General features: G+C 48.5%; 1 protein-coding gene across 9 annotated transcripts in view; it reads right to left on the minus strand.

Annotated features, from left to right (window-relative positions):
* LOC146206460 (uncharacterized) overlaps positions 1–20,388 on the minus strand; it is a 71,099-nt gene that overhangs the window by 5,166 nt on the left and 45,545 nt on the right. For 7 of the 9 annotated variants that reach the window (XM_084591131.1, XM_084591130.1, XM_084591129.1 and 4 more), the window contains 2 exons: positions 10,903–10,992; positions 6,017–6,568 (listed from right to left, as the gene is read on the minus strand). In XM_084591131.1, the coding sequence (XP_084447257.1) occupies positions 6,017–6,568; positions 10,903–10,992 (642 nt within the window). The remainder of the gene's footprint in view (positions 1–6,016; positions 6,569–10,902; positions 10,993–20,388) is intronic. The other 2 variants (XM_084591135.1, XM_084591134.1) reach the window with 1 other exon arrangement.

Below are 20,388 nucleotides of genomic sequence, written 5' to 3' on the forward strand. Positions count from 1 at the left end.
GCCGGGCTGAAATTTTTAGCAAAATTGACAAGCAACGTATTGCACTGGTAATGCAGTGTATTGAATGCTGCTGCTTTCCCTGAACATAAGAATAGGCCTCGGAAGGGCGCCTTGTTGAGAATTAGAATGCATGTCTTTAGCGTCGCGCGAAGGTGGCAGGGCTGACTTTTTAAATAAACATTATTAGCAACATGATCATGCCCTTTATCATTTCTTTCGACTTGGGAGGGTCACTCCATGGCTCTAAAGGCCTCATTTGAGGGATATACAAGCTCGCTGAAAGTTGCTGTTACGTGTGTGCGCGCAGCAAGATAGTGTCTTCTATTTCGTAGTGTGTCTTGTACGATCGATTGACATGGCGACCTAGTCGCAAAGAGGTAATTAACATGAACATACAACTTTGGGCCTAGGTTACCAAGTTTTGGCAAAGGTCGGCGTTGTAAGGCCAAGGTCGATTCTTTGTTGGGCTTAGGCTTAGAATGTGCTCCCCTTCGAGACCGGCCGTGGGAGGGCAAGCCTAGATGTGCTCTGTCAAACGCATGCGGTGCTGCGCAAGTCAGCGCCGGCGCACCCGTCGCTTTTGATGAGATTGAAAACCGATCAGTGAGGTACAGACATGGACCCGCCGGCACTTGCGCCTCTTGCGCCCACCGATAAAAAAATGACCGGCGGCAGGATTATTTGCGACAACACAATCCGACAGCAGTTTTCAGTCCACAACATCGACACAGATGAGCTATCGTTGCCGCGGACGGCCGGCCAGAGCCGACACGGGCCGATAGAGCAGCGCCGAGTTTCCTTGGAAGACCGAAAGGCAAACAAGCAAGAGCCGGCGATAAATGAGCGCGCACAGCGAGTGTCATCAGGAGCCGGCTTATTTGCGCTAACACTTGTGAGCGCCAGACGCTAAAAGTAGGCTCAAAAGTACACCATGCAGATACCGCGCCCTTGCGCTCACCGTGCGCGAAGGACAGCGAGCAGTGGAGGCAGTTTATTTACATGCGGTATGCTCGACATACTTGAAGCTAACGCCACTGCCACCGTCCTGATAGGGTCGAATGAAAGTAGGCTAGTAAAAAAAAAAGCACCTGACGCCACGTGGAGGCGTCACAAAACCGCGAAGAGAGGGGTAAGGATGTCGACAAGAGTCGGCTACCCTGCAGCATGTTTAAGATGAGTACGGGTGGTCACAACCAACTTGTGATTCGGACGTTTGATCCTTTCTAAAACGCGTCAAACGCAGCTGGCATCGAGGTGACACAGCCGATGCAAATGACGCGCGTTTTAATTATTCATTCCCAAAATCAGAAATCTGTTTTGTGTGTGTGTTTTTTTTTTTTTTTCCACATTAACGGAAATGAATTTTCGCGAGATGTGCACGATTCGCGGAGAAAACCGCAAGTTTGATCCACGCCACGGCAGCGTATTTCCGATGGAGACTAAACATTGAACTGCCCATATGTGCAGTTCACCCCCTCTCGAGGGTGTAAACTGCACACGTCACGAAAAACGTACGTAACGCTTTCGGACGGAGGGAGAGTCCAGTGTGGGAGCGCCAACCTCCCCGGTGAAGGCGAACAAAGTGATAGGGCAGGTATGCTAACAGAACCTAGAGCTGCGGGGAATTTATACGAGCAGGATGACATAACAAACCGGTTAAAAAGGTCTCTAAACTAATTACATACAGTGCACTGTTATGAATCTAGTGAGAAAGTAGGCAGTCCTTTTCTGAGAATTCTCAAGATAAAGGTTATTTAATGCTGGCATGTTACATCAGTAATCCTGCCACGGTGAATCAGTGGCTTTGGCATTAGGCTGTTTATTCCAAAATTGCCAGTTTGATCTTGGCTGCGGGCGGTGTTGTTCCTATAGAGGCTGAATGCAAAAATGCCTGTGTGCTGTGCGACACCGTTAAAGAGCCCCGGGTTCTCAAAATCCGGAGTCCTCCAAAGCGGTGTCTCTAGTGCTGCTATAGTATATTAAACACTCCAATGGACAAGTGTCACTGTCTTTATAAATTCCTTTACTCGTACAGCTGTCATCGCTACGACCAGGCCATCTAAAAACCAGGATGGTGGCCCCACTTCAACTTACAACGGCTAACTTCACGGTATTCAAGGAACACGAAATTATGGAGTTTTATGGTTCTGGAGCATCGGCTGTTTAGGAGGAGGCTGTTGCATGCTTCCACTGAGCAAAAGCAAAGTCAAACCACCACTAATCTCAGTGCAACAAAAAACGTCAAGCAGAAAATGACCCTCAAGGAAGGTCCACCAGCAAACAGTGTTGACAGGCTGTTCTTAATCTTCCGTTAATACCCTTTTCACCTTTCAATACCCACTAATGTCAAGCTACCAGGAGCAACAGAATCAACCATGACATCACAACCAGTTTACACCATTGGTTGAAGGGCCTAGATCCTACAAGGGGCATTTGTCACTTCAATCTCAGGTTGTGCCCAACTGTAGACATATCGCAGCACTGAGCAATTTCCAACCATTTTTATATCAACATGCAATGACAACTATGTAAGAACTCAACAGCCCTATCCCTAGTGGCTAAACAGTGTAGAGTCCTGACCTACTATGTCGGTGTAGTGCAAGCTCAGATTAAAGGGATGAAGGATGAGGCAGCACTATCTGTGGTTAAGCAGGTTTGCTGCGCCATCTCATGCTAAGCAGCCTAAAGGGGTGGGACAACACTGCTCCGGTGCTAAAATATCCCACGAACAGCTCCCGCTGTAAAATCTAAGTTGGGCTGCCGCAATCAGGGCCGTATTGTCCGGGGTTTAAACGGTCCAAATGAATTGTGCCTACCATTCTCAGAGGGCCCCAGAGAGCTGGAAAAATATAGCGGATTTCAAGGTTTGGTCCGAAAAATAGTGAGATCATCTTTTTCATGATTCCCCATTATTAAAATTAGAGCTTAAGTTTTGCAACGCCAAATGCTTCAAAAGCTGTTGGTCACATCATATGCTTAATACCAAAGCCAGCCTCATAGTTACCAGTCAAAGTACAAAAGTTTGTGCTCACTCAAATAGCTGAAAAAAAAAAAAATCGAAATGGTTTTAGCTGGTTCCAACTTTCAGTTGATCCCGCAGCTGGCGTACCCACCTCGCATTAACTGGTTCCTGATGCCTACCAGCTGGAACTCAGAGGGTCATAGTTTGTGGTCAAGTGGAATCAACGTGTTCTAGCTGCCTTTCAGTTCGGAGGCAGTTCATACCAGCTAGAAAGCCAGCTGACCTCTCTCGTTACTGCTGCTGAGGTCAGTTGTGATTATGAATCTGAACGTAAGCAGTGAAAGTTGTGACAAAAGCAGTAAATTATTAGTCAGATATTCTGACTACCCAGAGGTGACAGCCATCTCAGCAATTTGCTGCTGCTGATTGCGGAGACATAGATTCTCAGGCAGGTCAAAATTGGAGATCTCATGAAAAAAACCCTACCAGTAAAAGGTTCGAAAACACTTACAGAAACGTAAATACCTTTCTTTACATGCTTAAAAGTGGAATGAAAAAAAGCAGACACATTATACAAATACATGTCCCATTTGAAACTAATTCCTCTGAAATATCTGAACTGATATCTTCTTCTTTGTGTAAACATGTAATATTTCTGTAAAAAAAATTAGGAGGATGACTAAGCTTCGTCTTAAGATAACGTGGTAGCACAGCTTAAGTGTTCACCCAATTTCAAAGGAAAGTGCATGTACGTGAAGGGGTGCGCCAAATGAGCGCCATTAATGCTGTCCAATGATACACTTAAAGGCTGAGCATAAGCATCAACCCTATTTTTCCTAGCCACCGTCTACGGCTACCACGGCTTCTCGGCGGAACGAGCTATATCACGTAAAATGTAAATCTATTCTGTAAACTGAAAGAAAAGTTCAGTGACACATGCAAAAGTGCTTCCTTCTTTTTTAAAAGTGAAAAGCATGTGCAAAACGTAAATATACAACTTATTAAATCTCAACAATTTGTTTAAAATAAATATATATTACTGATTATCTGAGTGTTTAATGAACTGGCACTTTAATATTCTGCCAGTTCATTAACAATGCCATTTTGTACAAGCGCCACCATTTCGAAAAATATTTAGCTCCCACATTAGACAAAGTTTGGAGTAATAAGCATTATTTGCTGCAATTTAAGACAGCAAACAACACATTATCATAGTTTCTGTAGAAACACTGTCTTAAGCAAGCTTCAATTTGACTTGCTGTATGAATTCACAAAACTATTAGGCAACTGGTAGGGTAAGCATTTCCAAACAGCTTAAGAACAAGACCCATCTCTACTTTGTCTATGCTCACATGCAGCCAATAATCCTTCATTACTGAATCAGCCAAGAAAATAACTACTCCAGAAAATTATTTTTCACAAATTCTTGCTCAGATCTTTGAGCAGGATGTTGCGTGTCCTGTCGTTTCCAAGAATAGCTCATTCTGGATGTGCTCTTCAAGAAACTTTATGTTCATGCAGTGTTCATAAACATTCTGCAGATTCTTCAAGTAAACATGATGTGTGTTCTCTGTATTAAATTCTAAAATGCTGCAAGTCTCAAAGATGACAATAGTAGGCAGGATGGGGAGGTGGGAGAATGGGGTCCTCTTATTTTTTTCTTTAGCCAGGCCCTCATCGCTGTTAATCCGGCCCTGGCCCCACTGATGCTCGCCAGTGCAACAATGGGACAGCAGTCCTCGCTGCACCAGAAGGCTCCCTACTGATGCAAATGCATCCCGCTTGTATTGGCATGTGCTGTGTGTGTTAGCTATGAGGGACGTAACAGTAGAGGGCTCTGAAGCAATTCCAACCACTCAAGGTCTTTTAAAAGGAAGCTGAGGAAAACTCCACACAAATATTGTTATCAGTAAATATTGATTCCCTTGCTTTTTCTGGCTATGTTGACATTTATCCGGCAACAAAAAATGCATTTATTGGCAAAATAATTTGATCAGAAAATTTTCCTGCCAGTAGATTCAAACTCGTAAAACCCTTACCGAAAAGATTTGGTTCCATCGTTTTGAAGTAAATGGAAGTGTAGCCTAGGATCCACACCAAAATATCAGTGTTGACAACACCAGTAATTTGTTTATTGGTCCTTACCAAAACTCTATTTCCAGTGAGAACAGTCTCTTTGCCACTAGAACATGGTAGTCTATAAATACAGCCCAACTTTTCTTCATTCTCAGTGTCCCTTTAACATGCATTGACGTTGCAAAGCACATGGCCGTTTTTGCACTTTGCCTCCATCAAAATTTGGCCCTTGCAACCATGGATTCAACCAAACATCACAGCCACTAAGCTACTGCAGCTCCTGTCTAAAGTCAGCATCACGGTGTCCCAGCAAACATGCCACATGAGGCCCGATTCTATTTATACTGTCACAGTACCAGGATTAGCACTCGTGCAAGCCCATTGTGGCACAGTGAGCCCACCTATAGCACATGTTACTTGGCCGTGCGAGAACTTTGAGAAAAAATACATTTTCTCACTTTTCCTGCCCACTTTCTCCTTACTACTTTGCCCCAAGATACCTAATCAGGCATCTATCAGAATGGAAAAAAATTTTATGTGGGGCACCAGATGTTCCCATTCACTACACAAGCGCACACACACAAAGCCACAAAATTTGCTAGTTCGATTTCAAACAGTACATGGGAAGCAATGTGTGTGTTTTCTTGAAAAGCAGACAGCAGCATCACAAGTTCACAGGTACTGTATGCTAGAGGCCCTGCTCATCTACAATTTCAAGTTCACGTAAATCCATGGCAACTACTGTGAAGAAGACTACTGTCGATTAGGACTTGGTGGACATGGCTCTCAATGCACATGGCCAAAGCAGGCAATTGTCACCAGAAGGAATGGTGTTTGGTTGTGAACAATGCTGCATAATTATATATGGTAATCTGCATGTTGGCAACAATGCACTGTATCCAAAGAAAAGTTACATGCAGGGCTCCCATAAAACATACCCCAACCTCGCATAAACGCGATGCAATCCCGAGCTCTTACCTGCCCGGCGGGCATGTCGTGTTGCCTGTTCAGCCTGTAGAACTTGCAGTGCATGTCTGCCAAGCGCTTGCGCCAGCTCTCCTCCTTCTCTGCGTAGACCTGGATGATGGCCTCCTCGTTGCACTCCAACGTCTGGCGTAGGTACGCGATCTCGGCATCTTTCTCGCGCAGCTGGGCCTCGAGCTCGGCTATACCAGAGTCGCTGGGCGATGGACCCTCCTCGCCAAGCAGCGCCGCCGAGCTGTGGCCGGAGTCGAGTATGTCGAGCAGCGCGGAGCCGCCGCCATCACTGGAGGTGCCCGACGGGGCCCGCTCCTTGCAGTAGAACTGCGGCCCAGACTGGTAGAACTGAGTGGGCACCCTGCAGCACGCCGTGTGGAAAGCGGTGCGCGTCATCGCTGCCCACGGTTGGCGCTCCAGCAGCGGCGCTGAGTGGTAGCCCGAGGGACACTGCTCCGGCTTCTCAGGGTGCAACGTCAGCACCGAGCCACTGCTCACTTTTATATCGTCCTTGCCCGGCCGGAAGGCCACGGGCCGCACCACCGCCGGGTTCTGCGGTGCCAAAGATAGGTCCCCATGTTAGTGGAATAAGAGGCAATGCGCTGTTTTCCTGTGCTGCGCGCTAGGTAGTTATTATATCAAGCAATGCATAAACTATAGTCTAGCAACAAATTCTACTCATCATTTGCGCCCTCGACACTGGTGTTGATCGAGGGAAATGTCACGTCAACACCGTTGTCCGAGGGTTAACGAACCGCTGCGGGCGGATTTGTCGGTCTAACCCGTCACAATATTACGGAGTGGAAATGAAGGCCTTATTGGTAGTAGCACTCATAGCATGCGCAGAGTTCTGCATTAGGAGCGTCAAGTCCCCCCTTTGCGCACGCCTATGGTAGCGCTTTAAAAAATTTGCCGACGATTATATTTATTTATTTATTTATTTATTTATTTATTTATTTATTTATTTATTTATTTATTTAATTATTTATTTATTTATTTATATATATATATATATATATATATATATATATATATATATATATATATATATATATATATATATATATATATATATATATATATATATATATATATACATACGCATATACATACATATATATAAAAAAAGCATTAGGAAGCAATGGCTGTCAAGAATTGTTCAATTGGTAGCGAGCGGACGTGTCCAGGCAGCGAATTCCAGAGTTCAATGGTCAGAGGAAAGAAGCTATGTTTGAATGTCTCAGTGCGGGAAAAGAAAGGGATGAGATTTAACCTATGGGAACTTCTAGTTATGGAAGGCTTGCTAATGTTCAAATAATTATTTGGTGATGGAAGGCGCTGAGAGTGAACCAGTATGTGCAAAAACTTCAAACATTCTATTTGACGGCGAGATGATAGGGCTGTGAGACCTAAATCTGTATTATGGGAAGAAGGGGAAAAATCGCGGCCGTAGTTGTGAAAGATGAAGCGTACTGATTTCTTTTGAACTAATTCTAATTTTTTGATATCGGATTTCTTATAAGGGTTCCATACGATACAGGCATAATCAAGAATGGGGCGGATAAGTGTTTTATATGTGAGCAGTTTGGTATCCTTTGGGGCTTTACGCAGTGTACGATGGAGGTATCCGAGACGTTTAAAAAGCTTTATTACATATGATGTCAATGTGTTTAGACCATGAGATGTCATGAGAGAAATGAAGGCCGAGGTATTTATACTCGGTGACTCGTTCTAAATCCTGACCGTGAAAACTGTAGGTGAAATGTGAAGGAGATGGGCATCTAGAAAAGGACATGGAAACAGTTTTAGAGAAATTAATATTCATTTGCCATTCCTTGCACCATTTACAAAAAATAGAAAATGAGTCGTTAAGTATTTCATGGTCAAGTGGTGTATTAATCTCGTGATATAAGACGCAGTCATCAGCGTAAAGACGAATTTTTACAGATACACAACATGGCAGGTCGTTAATATATTACTTCCTAATACGAAATTTGAGCGCAGCTCATCAGCTGTTCGATAGATCGAGGCAAAGAATTCGTACAATTACAAAAAACTTTTTTATTTTTCACACAAATACCAACTATAGTTCCTCTTCCGCGAGCGAGATACTTTCCTTTCCTGTAAACCACTTCACTGGGTCTATGTTTCGATGAAGGCAAAACGAAGAGGCGCCCGTGTGCTGTGCGATGTCAGTGCACGTTAAAGATCCCGAGGTGGTCGAAATTACTACGGAGCCCTCCACTACGGCACCCTTTCCCTCTTTCCGCTTTCACTCCCATCTTCGTCCCTTCCTTTAATGTGCTGTTGAGGTGTCCACAGAACAGGCGTGACAGACATTGTGCTTTTCCTTTTCTGTGAACCAACTATTATTGCTAGTAACTAATTATCTAATTAAACCACATCAACCATTTTGTCACTTGCACACCTTTCTTTGAAGCTCTATCCTATGGTGTCATTCTTTTTCCGATATACCAACTATAGTTCCTCTTTTACAGCGCCAACAAAGTCATGCCCACGCGAAACCCGCCTCGGCTGCGGAGCTGTTGACAACGTGCAACTGTGACGCCGCGAAACGCAGGAACGGGCGCCAAAGAGCTGCGCTCTAAAAGCACGCGGCTCCGGCAGCCAACCTGAATAGGAGAACAGGCGTGGTCAAACGGCTGTAAACCGGCACATATCCAAGCAGATCGAGTCATGTATAATAAAATATAGACAACTAGATACATGAATGAGTGCATGTGGTATGGGGGACTACACCATGACGCATCACATCACCTGGGACCGTGAAAAGAACTCTTTATTGGCCAACGCCCTCCTGGCCGACTCCGACCCGAGCAAACAATTCACGCTGGTGATTAGGGCCACAGTATATGTGTTGAAATATATACTGCCAATGTGTTTGAACACTTTTCTTTACAGCAACATGAACAAAATGACTTTTTCTTTCCTCCGAGAAATGTTCAGTGATTAGGTTGTATTGATAAGGAATGCGTCTATCGACAATTCATTTTTACTTTTTCCTTGTCATTGTATAATTTTTTTTTTTTTCTGCTTCAAAGCACTGTCTCATTTTGTAACGCGTGAGTTGTTCATTTTATATCGCACAAACTGCCGCTGCTGTTCATCGTCGACCTTACGGGTGGCGAAGCCCGTCAAGCGGTCATTGCGAACTGCTTTTTTTTTTTTTTTGTCACCCGCGCTTTTTGTACGACAAAAGCGGAATAAACATTCATTCATTCATTCATTCATTCATTCACTATAGGCCAATGCAGCGCAAGAGGATAACGGGATCTTGAACTAGGGAAAACCGACCAACCGTCGATTTATAATCTATTAAAGCGGGAAACGCATGTGAGCGAAAAAGTGAGCGAAGCGACAAGGCGGCGCGGCGTAAGCGATCATGGTTCGCTCCGTCGCCTATTGGGGAAGACGCATGCACGCGACAGCGCGAACCGAGCAAAACGGCGACAACGCTCTGTGTAGGTTGTGTGGCTGGCATAGTGGCTTAGTACACCGCAAAACTATTGCCAAATCCAACAACAGTCATAACGATTGCAAGAATTAAAGTTATTTTGCGACAACATGGCAAAGTAAAATGTATTTACAGCAAACCGTATCGAATGTGTGTGAACTTGCACCTTGCTTGCACTGTAAACGGCACAAATAGTCACGTGACCCCTTGGTTCTATTGTTGTTTCGGTTGCGATTAGACGTTCTTTGAATCCTTGGCTATCCACCATTGTTCGTACAAAGCGAAATGTTTACGCGGTAATGCACAATCACAATGCAACACAGCAAAATAAAGAAAGCGTGCAAAATGAGCGGCAGTGACGTACGGTTACTTCCGGGCGAACGAGCGAAATTTTCTATTTCGGCAGATCCGAGCGACGAGCCAAGCGACACATGCATTTCTGTTCGCGCGAAGGCTTCGCGCGACGCGTGCCGCCGTCGCGTTCGCGTGAGTTTTCGCGTGCATGCGATTCAGCCTTAAATATCCCACCGCCCACCCTCTATTGCCCTATTTCTTCGTTGCGGAAATAAATGTTTTTGCACGGGCCTAAAGCTCAGTTCAACTCTTAAAGCCACATTGCTGAACCAAACAAGACTTGTAACCGACTTCTGTCAGCGTCCAAACTATAGTTCCTGCTTTAGTATAAGAAAAGGAACATAGGAACACTGCCAGCCGCTGTAACTTCCTTAGTGCGGCCAGAATGGACGAAGACGTACACGTAACCTTTGTTAAAGCGCTTGTTTCTGAGCCACATTCTGCAGCTGAGTATTGCTCTATTCTGCATCTCTATTGAGAATGCCCCGAGAAAAGATTATTGGTCCTACCTCGAGCTCCAACGGGTGGGACATTCAAAAGTGCTGCAGGAGTTTCTTGGCACCGAACTTAATTTATTTTGACAAAGAGCACGTGTACATACGGTAAGATGCAACGAGGTGCATATACATACAAAATACTTCACACACAAGGGCATACTCTTGCGGCTGGCTATACCATCAAAGGCGAATATGGTTCATCGCCGTATGTAATGTCCGACTGCTCAATGGAAGTCCACACAAACGCCAGTGTCCTGCCACAGTTGAGTCACTTGTAAATAGCTACCCGCCGTCGAAGTAGGAAAGTCGCGTCAGAAGAGCAAGTTCCGATATGTGACGTTAGCAGTCTCCATAACAGCTAGGAACTCATGTACACCGGCTAAAGCGTTACCTTGACCGTCTCCGTATCACAACAAGCACCCTGATGGGCACAGGTGAACGAAAGTGCATAAAACAGTTCCTTGACGGTTTTATGACATCGTCTTCGCACGGCGGCGCGTTATGTTCTCGGAACCGAAGCGCGCGAGAGAGAACTCTTGTGGCAACAATCGCGTACTCACCGCAGCGACCAGCACTCCGCTGATGGGCAGCAGGCGGGGCGGCGAGGCCGTCATGTCTTCAGATTCCATGAGCAACGGGACGGGGGCACCCTGGAAAGGAGCAGCAACGGGTCATCACCAGGGGCAGCGGGTCCCGAAGCCACATGGCCGGCCGCACCGCACCGAGCCCGGACGGCGGCCCGCGGAGTCCCGATCGCAACAACAAAGCCAGAGACGGCATGTCGCTGCCAGACGCGCCCCATATTTTTCTGGCTGCTGCACTTTCGCCGCCGCCAAACTCGTTCTTCGAGTTCCCCGGCAGACGTCGCTCTCCAAGGCCAAAGGGCAGCTGCTACCCGCCGGAACCCCCCCTCCCGGCTGCTCGTCATGTACGGCCACACTTCCTAGTCTGGAGGCCGCCAACAGTGACCGCCCGCGGTTGTCCCTCCGGCGCAGGAGAAAATCGCAACCAGTTCCGCGCTTCTGCTGAGTGGGTCGCCGCTGGGCGCGGTCATCTCCGCACGGCGGCTAATGACTGGGAATCGGCGTCCTCAGCAGCCACGCGGGCCGGCTCGCCAGCTGGCGATGACGTTCCACGAGGGCTTCCCCTAATTCGCTCCTTAGGCACATGTAGCCTTTTGCGTCGGAGAAAAGGGGGTCTCGGCCACCACCACGCGACTGGCAAAAGCGTGACCGAACCGCCCCCGCCTTGACGCACCATTGTCATACTGACGAAGCCACGCCTGGCTTCGCTGCGACCCTGTAACAATGGCGGCTGGCGGGCGCCGCCCGCAGAGGCCATGCAAATCACGGCGGATCAGCGCCTGGCCTGCAGATTGCGAAAATGCCTCGTCGAGGTGGGCGCCGCACACTCCAGACTTTTATCGGACGCTCGGATGATGCCTAGTCTAGAGATCGAGAGCGGCCAGCCGTCTGTCGCCGCGCAGAAAGAGGCAAACGATGGCGCCGTAGAACAAAGAGCCACCAGTCACTTCAGGAACCGAATTGCGTTACTAACGAGGCGGCAGCAAACGACTTGAAAGTAGGCAAATGGGCAGCGACGAAATCATTCATAAATACCGATTCATAATTTTTACAAAATTTCAGCAGTCGAGTAACCACAATTCGCGCTGGCTACAGCTTTTGACATACAGTTTCGACATGCGCGTGGTATGCACAGCAGCAGCGCCCACAACAAATTCGAACGCACGTGCTACCTCACATCGAATTCACTAGCGCACGCTGCTCCCTCCGTGTTCCGGCCAGTCTGCAACATTACTTCATAACAGGAGTCTCAAAGTGACCAAGCTTAGAGAGGGCTTCAAAACTGTTTGTGGAGCTTGCAGGGAACATATTCATAGGCAGATTAGCTGCACGCGCGCCGCTATCTCCAGATGGAGGCGGAATAGACAATGGTGTAAAGTAACGCTAGGCTGAGAGCCTCTAATGGCACAGAACCACCATTAAAGAAACTGTATAAAGTCACGCATTCCTTTATCCATTCCACACAGACCGCAGCATATACACAGATGCCAACTGATGCCACCATCTAGGCTCGTTGGCGTACGTGATGTTATGCACTTATCAACCATGTGGCCCAACAGATACCCTTCGGCATCGCTGCTCTAGAGATCTGAATCGTGTCTCATGCCATCATGTACTCTTCCAAGCTCTCTCGTATCCTTCATTCGCCTGCTCCAGCGAGCATATTCCCTCCAGTCTCAGAGAAGACCTGGACACTCTCCCTGGCTCCAACCTCAGTCACGATAGACCATAGCTAGGGTCCCTGGCCAGCAGTGGTCGCAAGAAATGAACTGGCTCGCTAGCTATTGGCATTTTTCACGAAACCGACGCCATACTGCTGCGGTCCAGTCGATGAACTCTTTCGCACTGCGCGCTGCTGCGTAGCCATAACTTTCGGATGTCGAGCGTGGCAAAAAGCAAGCACGACAGCCTTTTTGTAAGTCAACGGAAAAGTGGGGAGGTATAACAGCCCGAAAAGAACTTTGTGTGCAGAAACTGCGCAGTGGCGCAAGCCAACCGCAGCGATCGTGTGCTCACAGCATTTTTAGAGAGACGGCATCTTTCTCCCGGGGAAGCTGACAACCGATCGTTGTAATAGCTACGGCGACGCTACCGTAACTTTCAAGCGGGGCAAACGAAGCTTAATTTTAGAGCAGATACTGGATTTCGTATGCGAAGCTTCATATAAATATGCTCAAAGAAAGAGCACGCTGCATTTAACGTAGCAGCTGCGCGCTGTGAATTCTTCCGCAGCACACCACTCCAGCGCTCTAAAAAAAGTCTGGCCACGAAAGCATTGTGCACATGCAAGGGCGTCGCTTGCTCGACTCGAGTGACGCGGTTCCACGTGAATATTTGGGTTCAGTTTGATGGGATTAAAATCTAGGCAGACGACGGCCGAACGCGAAACCACCGTGAACCATTTTAGCTTACAGCGTCATGCGATGACTTCACAAAGCATTGTTTACCTGTAACAATGCAGCAATAAACTCGAGACGTACTCGCATTGTTCTCACTTTCCCGACGCGCAGGAACTATCGGCGCTGGCGACTTTACCACTGCTGAAAACGCCCTGGAGGCGAGCGATGATGGTGAGCAGTTCTCGCAGGGCCCTGGCTGACGATCTCCAGCTTGCCATTAGTCCTTTGTTTTACACTGATTATTACGACGTGTTTAGCTTAAACTATAGACACTACAGCTACAACCAAACAGTGTAATTCAATCAAGGAAACTTGTCATTTCGCCCACGTTTATCATTCACGGAGTCGGAGGTAAATGACTAAGTTTATTTTAGCCGTGGCTGACACCAGGTATGAGCCAGAATGCTTCAATCGGTTTGCTAATTAGCAAAGTACGTTAGTTACCTTTCTATTTTCTTTATTTTAGGGGGTATATGTTGCATTTGTAGAATCTGAGCTCGTCTTACAGATAGTATAGCTGCGCAAAAAAAAATTCCTAAAAATATTTAAAGGTTACGTATACTTGCGCGAAGACGGGACACAAAAAGGCACACGTTCGACATTTGTGCCTTTTTGTGTCCCGTCTCTTTCGCGTAAGAATACGCAACCTTTCAAAGATGAACCAGCTCGCCCAAACAAGAGTATTACTTAAAAATATTGTAGCCCTCTTTACAAGACCCACGAATGTCATCCAGATAGTTGGCTTTACACAGCGCGGGCCCGCCTGTATGACGTAGATCGCTCCACCCAAAGGTTTCGTCAATCCGCTAGTGCCACCTGAGAGCAGGACGGGCGGTTGTCAGTTCGACTGCGGCCTCGCTGATAGGCACGCAGTCAATCCGGCCTCAAAGCGATCTACGCCCGCCCCGCTGGTGCTGTGTTATGAGCCGGTATGCCTTACAAGGCGCGCTACAGTTTCTTTATATTCCGCGGGCTTTCTTTCGAGCTCGGAGAAAAAGATGCGTGCGAAGATTTCTTTATCGCGAATAATGGAGTGGGGTTTTCTGAAGCTGCTCTCTAACTTTCAGATTATAGCCTAAAGTGAATATTTAGTAATTTACGAACTAATTAATCAATTGCAAGATAAATAATCGCACAAGACGGTTGCAGATGAAGTGGTTTCCTTGGCCTGCCTAAAATTGTGACACACGGCGAAAATCTCCAGCAGTCCGTGATTCCCGCATCCGGGCACATGTGGTGTCATCGCAACGCCCTTAAACGTGGGACGAAACGCTACAAACACAAAAAACATTAGAGCACGCTAACCACAGCTTAAATTTTCATTCCAAAATTTACTGTGTTTCCATACAATTATTAATACCACCCAAGCAAATTTAGTGTAATATTCACTCTCATTACGCCTGCCCGTCTCTTCCTGTTTGTCCACCCTCTTACCCGGACTATCTGGCTGTCGTCGGCCAAGACCAGCTCGTCCTGGTCAATCAGGAGCGAGGTGCACTGAGCGCTGAGTCTGTCCCTCTTTAACAAGACTCTCTTCCTTGACTGTGAAATGCATGCCCTGCGCCCTTGTACCAATGAGGAAATCCTCATGCGAGCTCAGTGAAGTATATAAAACAGGGGGTCAGAACCCCTACGAAAATCGTGACGCGCCGGAACAGTAGAGAACGAACCGCGAGCTCTAAGCTCACAGCGAACGCCCCTCACTAACAGTTTGCCCCTTGGCGGCCAGACGAACTCGCCTCTTCATCCATCCAGACTCGTTTCTTTCCGGCTGCCGCGGATACCCGACATTCAGGAGCACGTATACAGTTCACATTTGAGACAGGCCACCCGTTTACACGCTGTCAGAGCTGTCTACGGACGTGAAATCGCATTTCATCCGTCCAAAAGTTTGCCCAAGCTAGAGACGTCACGTCAGCGGCCCTCTGTAAGCTAATTCTCCTTGATTAGGTATAGTTATACCTCGATAAACAACTGTAGTCTTCGTTATTTTTTCCAGCGCTAGAAACAAACACCGCAAGAACAGCGTTCAACGGCCGTTGCGACAATCCGTGAGATGCGCGCAGTTTGAAACGGTGTGAAGCATGTACAGCCTTTATCAAAAGTTTACAGTCCAGAGGGTTTGCTTTTAAGCCGTATAGTATGACTTCTGTAATAATCGTGGAAGTCCTAGCCATTGGAGAGGGTAGGACGAAAATCTTCTTGCCTTCAGCAAGTATGGAAACCAGGAAATGCAGTACGAGCCACATATAGTAAGTATCACTCGGAAGTAGACCCCCTGAGCTGTAAACTTTTGACAAAGGCTGTACCTATACGTAATGATATTCACGCAGCGGTGGCGCAGTGGTTAGGGCGCTCGACTGGTGTACGGTCAGGGAAAAAGTTTCGGGATGTGATTTCGTGGAAAAATATTTATCTCTGTGTGACTGGGCAAACACAGCGAATGAAATGTGCTGAATCATGAGGGGACATGCACGCCCAATTCAGCGAAAAACTATCACAGGATAATCTAGCGAGGCAACGAAGAAGTAAATGTTTTTCCACAATCCGCATCCCGCAAACTTTTGTCCCTGACGTACCCAAGGATGTTCGCGGGAGGCCGCGGCGGCCGCGGCGGCCGCTTTTCGGTGGAGGAGAAAAGCAAGGCGCGCGCGTGATATGCGCTAATATTTTATTTATTTACCATTCATGGCGGGTGGCCCAGGCACGCATGGGCAGCAAAAGGCAGTACTGCCCATACCAGAACGGCTTGCTGACCCTGACCTGGGACCCAAGGTATCCAGTGTACGCTCTCAGTGTACGTTAAAGAACCCCAGGCAATCGCAATTTCCGGAGACCTCCACTACGGCGTCTCTCATAGCCTGAGTCGCTTTGCGACGTTAAACTACATAAACCAAACCGTAATGATATTCACCATAAAATATCTAGCTTATTCAGGTAGAACAACAGCTTTATTCATACGAGGTATATGTAAGCATCTGCGACATAAGAGGTAACATGCGCACTGTGTGGTGGGCTTATACGTATACGGCTAGCAATTAAATTATGAACGGTGGAGCGACACGTGGGCAATAAGGGAATCCGTGACAGAGGGCTCTAGATTAATCTAGGCCATATAGGCTTCAACGTGTGCTGACACTGCACAGTACACGGGCGCCTTTGTTTCGCCCCCCCCCCCCCCCCCCCCCCCCCCATCGAAACGTGGCCGCCGCGGCCAGGGTATATATATAGCTACATTTTCCATTTACCAAGCAGAAACGCCGATCTGTACTAAATAATTTTAATGTTACATTTAAACGAGTGAGGACATTCTGACTGCCGATTTCTCAAACACCTGGAGTTTCCCGAAGATGGTTTTAATGCAAAACTTTTCCTCCCGAGCATCGATGTATGATGCCCCTTTTGCACGGGCGCACGCTTTCTTGAACCCGCCGCTGAGTAAGAAAATGAAAGCGTTCTATATCGCCTATAACAAATTCACAGCCACATTCCTCTGCCGCTCTATTCGTCCATTCGCGCAAACGACAGCTCGAAGGCGCGACTACTTCAACAGCCTTATTTGCGCGGAATGAGTGATTGGCATATTTGCACTATTGAAAAGAGAAGGTCATTTTTGCGGCTGAAAAACGCTCGCAGTCAGGATTCAATTCCCTCCGCACGTCGTTTCTTTTTCCCTTCATGTTCTCGGCCGCTTTATTATTACTTGTTTACTCAGCCGAAGACAATTTCCCCTTCCAGCATACCGGCGCGCAGCATTCGTATCAGGATATGTCAGTCGACGGCAAAACCGACGCCGCCAATCGCCCGGACGTTCGCTGGCGCATTCAGCGTCAACGGCCCAGTTTCGTCCACACCGACACTTATCAGGAGAAAAAAGAAAAGGCTAAAGGGTAAGTAAAGTGCGGCTGCATCCATCAGCGCAGCCTGACGTAGCGGACGGCCCTTTGGCAGTGGTGTACCGCAGTATGAATAAAGATGAAGCTGCATAGCAACGCGAACTGGTCTCAGGTAGTTTCTCCAACCGGAGCCGATAAACGCGATTTTTACACCCCACTAATGACGCAGCCGAAATAGCGTCATTATACCGACAAGCGCGGCACCGATCCGAGAGAACACTCATGCGACGCGACCTTCACAGTCGGCCACAGTCGCCTCCTAATCATCACAACCTGTCGCCGATGAAGGCAACGACTTCCAGCCGAATGATGACACACCTGGGCGGTCGGTCGCCAAGCGGCGCGTAATGACAGTCGAGCGTAGGGAGCCTCTATGCAAGCGTTTACATCGAGGCTCCCTAGTCGAGCGGCTCAGAAGGGCCCGGTGGTGCTTCCGGGAAACAAAAGCGGCGAGCCGGAAGGGCCCAGACACTTGGCCAGACTTTTCTGCCCCTTCCCACGGCGGCTGCAATGACCTGCTGGTCGCTACTCGGCGACCGGAACCCCCCCCCCCCCCCCTCCCATCTCCCCCTCCCGCATATAGCACCTCACTCGCTCGTCAGAAAGGCCAGCAGCCTCCTACACACCAGTTCTCCGCTCATGCATACGCTTTCTTTCCTTTGGCCTCTTTTTTTATTTACTCCCAGCGTGGTCCCCTTTCGCGCGAGTCTCATGTCAAAAAGTGCGCCAAGGAGAAACATAGCAACCCTTTCTCGCATCTTCGCCTCGATTTGTTGCCATATCCAACGTTACCTTCCTACCTCCACTGCGGTCGCATGTTTATTTGAGGAAAAAACGAGCACTCTCCCAAGGCAACCTCCGCGTGCGTGCGAAGCGCGCAAAATTACAGGCCTGACGGGGCCAGGAAGTTACTGCCACGAGATGCCCCTCAAAGAAAGAACAGCCAGTGGCTGCTTTGGGTCGCCATCAAATCGTTGCGCTGTCTTCCGGCCATCGTCAAACGCTTGAGGATGCGTTCTCCGCGGCGCGACAAACCGCGCACCCGATGTAGGTATGTAAGTACGTGTCGGTGCAGAGAAAGGCGTCACGGACGTCCTCCATTTCGGGCACCCGCTCAATTGAAGCGTCCCCGGCCACCGCGACCTGCGCTCGAATCGAATGATCGCCCGTGCGGCAGGGACCCAATCGGCGTCCAGCACACCCACCCACCCCCGGAGGGGGGCTGTGAGTGGGGCATGTCACTCATACGCTCCCGACGCCGCGCCGGTGACTGTCCGAATTCACCCGAAGCTCTATTCGATTACGCAGTCGGTCGCGCGCCTGTCGACGACCGTGATAGAAACGCCCTTGCAAGCAGGACCTGCCGCGCGATGTTACGAACACGATAGCTCGACAAAAGCCAGATTTTCACTCACGTTTGGCCCAGATAATTTTCGATAATAAAGCCTGAACTCGCACGCGATCAAAATGTACGAAACGCACACTTTCGCTTTCAGCATATCAAAACAAGCCGCAAATATGATCTATAGAGTAATCAACGACTGGACGACCTTTGATACTAGAAAGTAGACACAAAACCCAGTGTTTACACGCCTTAGTTCACTTCCACCAACCAGTTTCTGGCGATGGAACGACCCTGGGCGCTCGGTTCTTTCAGTAAGCCACGGACCACGTAGCGAATGCAGGAAGTGAACACCACACAAGTCCAGGCATTCAACGGTGAAAAACATGGAATGATTAGTATATTTAGTTCTGTCTCCGGAAAGATGTGCTCCAGCAGTAAATTTGAGCTCACTATACTGACCCCGACAACAGACGGTGAAATCAACCCTTCAAAATCTCAAGGGGAAGAAAAATGGACAATCGGATGGCATTTTCCAACGGATCCCATCAACTCGGGCACAGACGGGTAGTAAGAAAGGAACAGCATTCAACCATAGATAATATGCGCACTTCTTCCTTTGTTCGAAACAAAGTGTCTCGAAGAGAAGCATCGGCGCGTTGCGCGGTCTCGAGAGGTGGGGCTCACCCCCCATGAACGTCGCATGCTCCACAGAACAGCGAGCCCACGTCTCGCCCTTCCGTGAATCCGTTCGGCCAACGGCGGAGTTTCACCTACCGAGGGTGCGAAGCGTCGCTTCCTCTCAAAAACTCCTTGTCAAAACCGAGTGAAACGTGCGGTGCGTAGCGGTGCGTGCGTTCGCGAGACAGACGCGGCCATGATCATCGTGGACCGGATGGCCCAGCGCGACACAGCTTTGTTCAAACGAAAAAAATATTGGCACATGTTTCGGTCACCATGAAAGTCTTACCGCGTTGTCGTGTGAACAAGGCCGGTCGAACGCCCAATATGCGTGGTCGTGCCTGCCTGACGCTGGTTCGCGGTCGTTTTGTGCGGCCAACTACACAGCTACCACGCCCGCGAGACCGGCTCGTGCGTCTCGGAGGCTTTTCTTTCAGCAACGACATGCATACACTGCATCAAAAGCAGCAGCGACAGCGCGGCCAAACGCTCGGCGCCTCGCTTTCGTAAGGCCCACGGGGGAAAAACTCGCTCTGTCAGAAGACGCCGACGATCGAGTCACGGTGCGAAAAGTGCCGCGCAAGCCGGGCAATGAGCCGCATTCGGACACAATCGCCGGGCGCCGGAAATGGCCGGCACGGCGGCCACTCTAGGAACCTTGGGACCGCCGCCGGCAGCCGTGACGGCCGTCCATTAGGACGTCTTGCCATGCGGCCAGGGTCAAAACCCGGCAGAGCGCGCGAAACTGATAGCCCGTCTCTGGTGCTGGGGCCGCTTTTAGATGCCGCCCCAACGTCGTCAACCACCGCAGCCGCATAACGAAGCGAAAGCGCGGCTATATTCGGGGTGACTCGCAAGGCGCCGGGGAAAGGGAGCTCCCAGCGGCATCGAGCCGATCGAGACACGCTCGGCAGAGGATCCCTTCCTCAAACGAGGGGTTCGAAGCATCCACTGCTCAACCCCCCGCGGACATACTACTGATGTTCGTGCAGCAAGGAATGGCTGAATCGCAGTTACAGAAAAAATAGCATTCAGTTACTTTGAGACGCCCCTTTTTTCTAATCAAGGTTTGCAGCACATAAAATCCCCTTATCAGTCATCGCCATCACCACATGTCTACAAGGTGACATGTGAAGGTGAAGAG

This window comes from Amblyomma maculatum, chromosome 1 (genome assembly GCF_055883805.1).
Source record: "Amblyomma maculatum isolate TAMU_Amacu chromosome 1, ASM5588380v1, whole genome shotgun sequence".
In the NCBI taxonomy this organism is placed as follows: Eukaryota; Metazoa; Arthropoda; class Arachnida; order Ixodida; family Ixodidae; genus Amblyomma; species Amblyomma maculatum.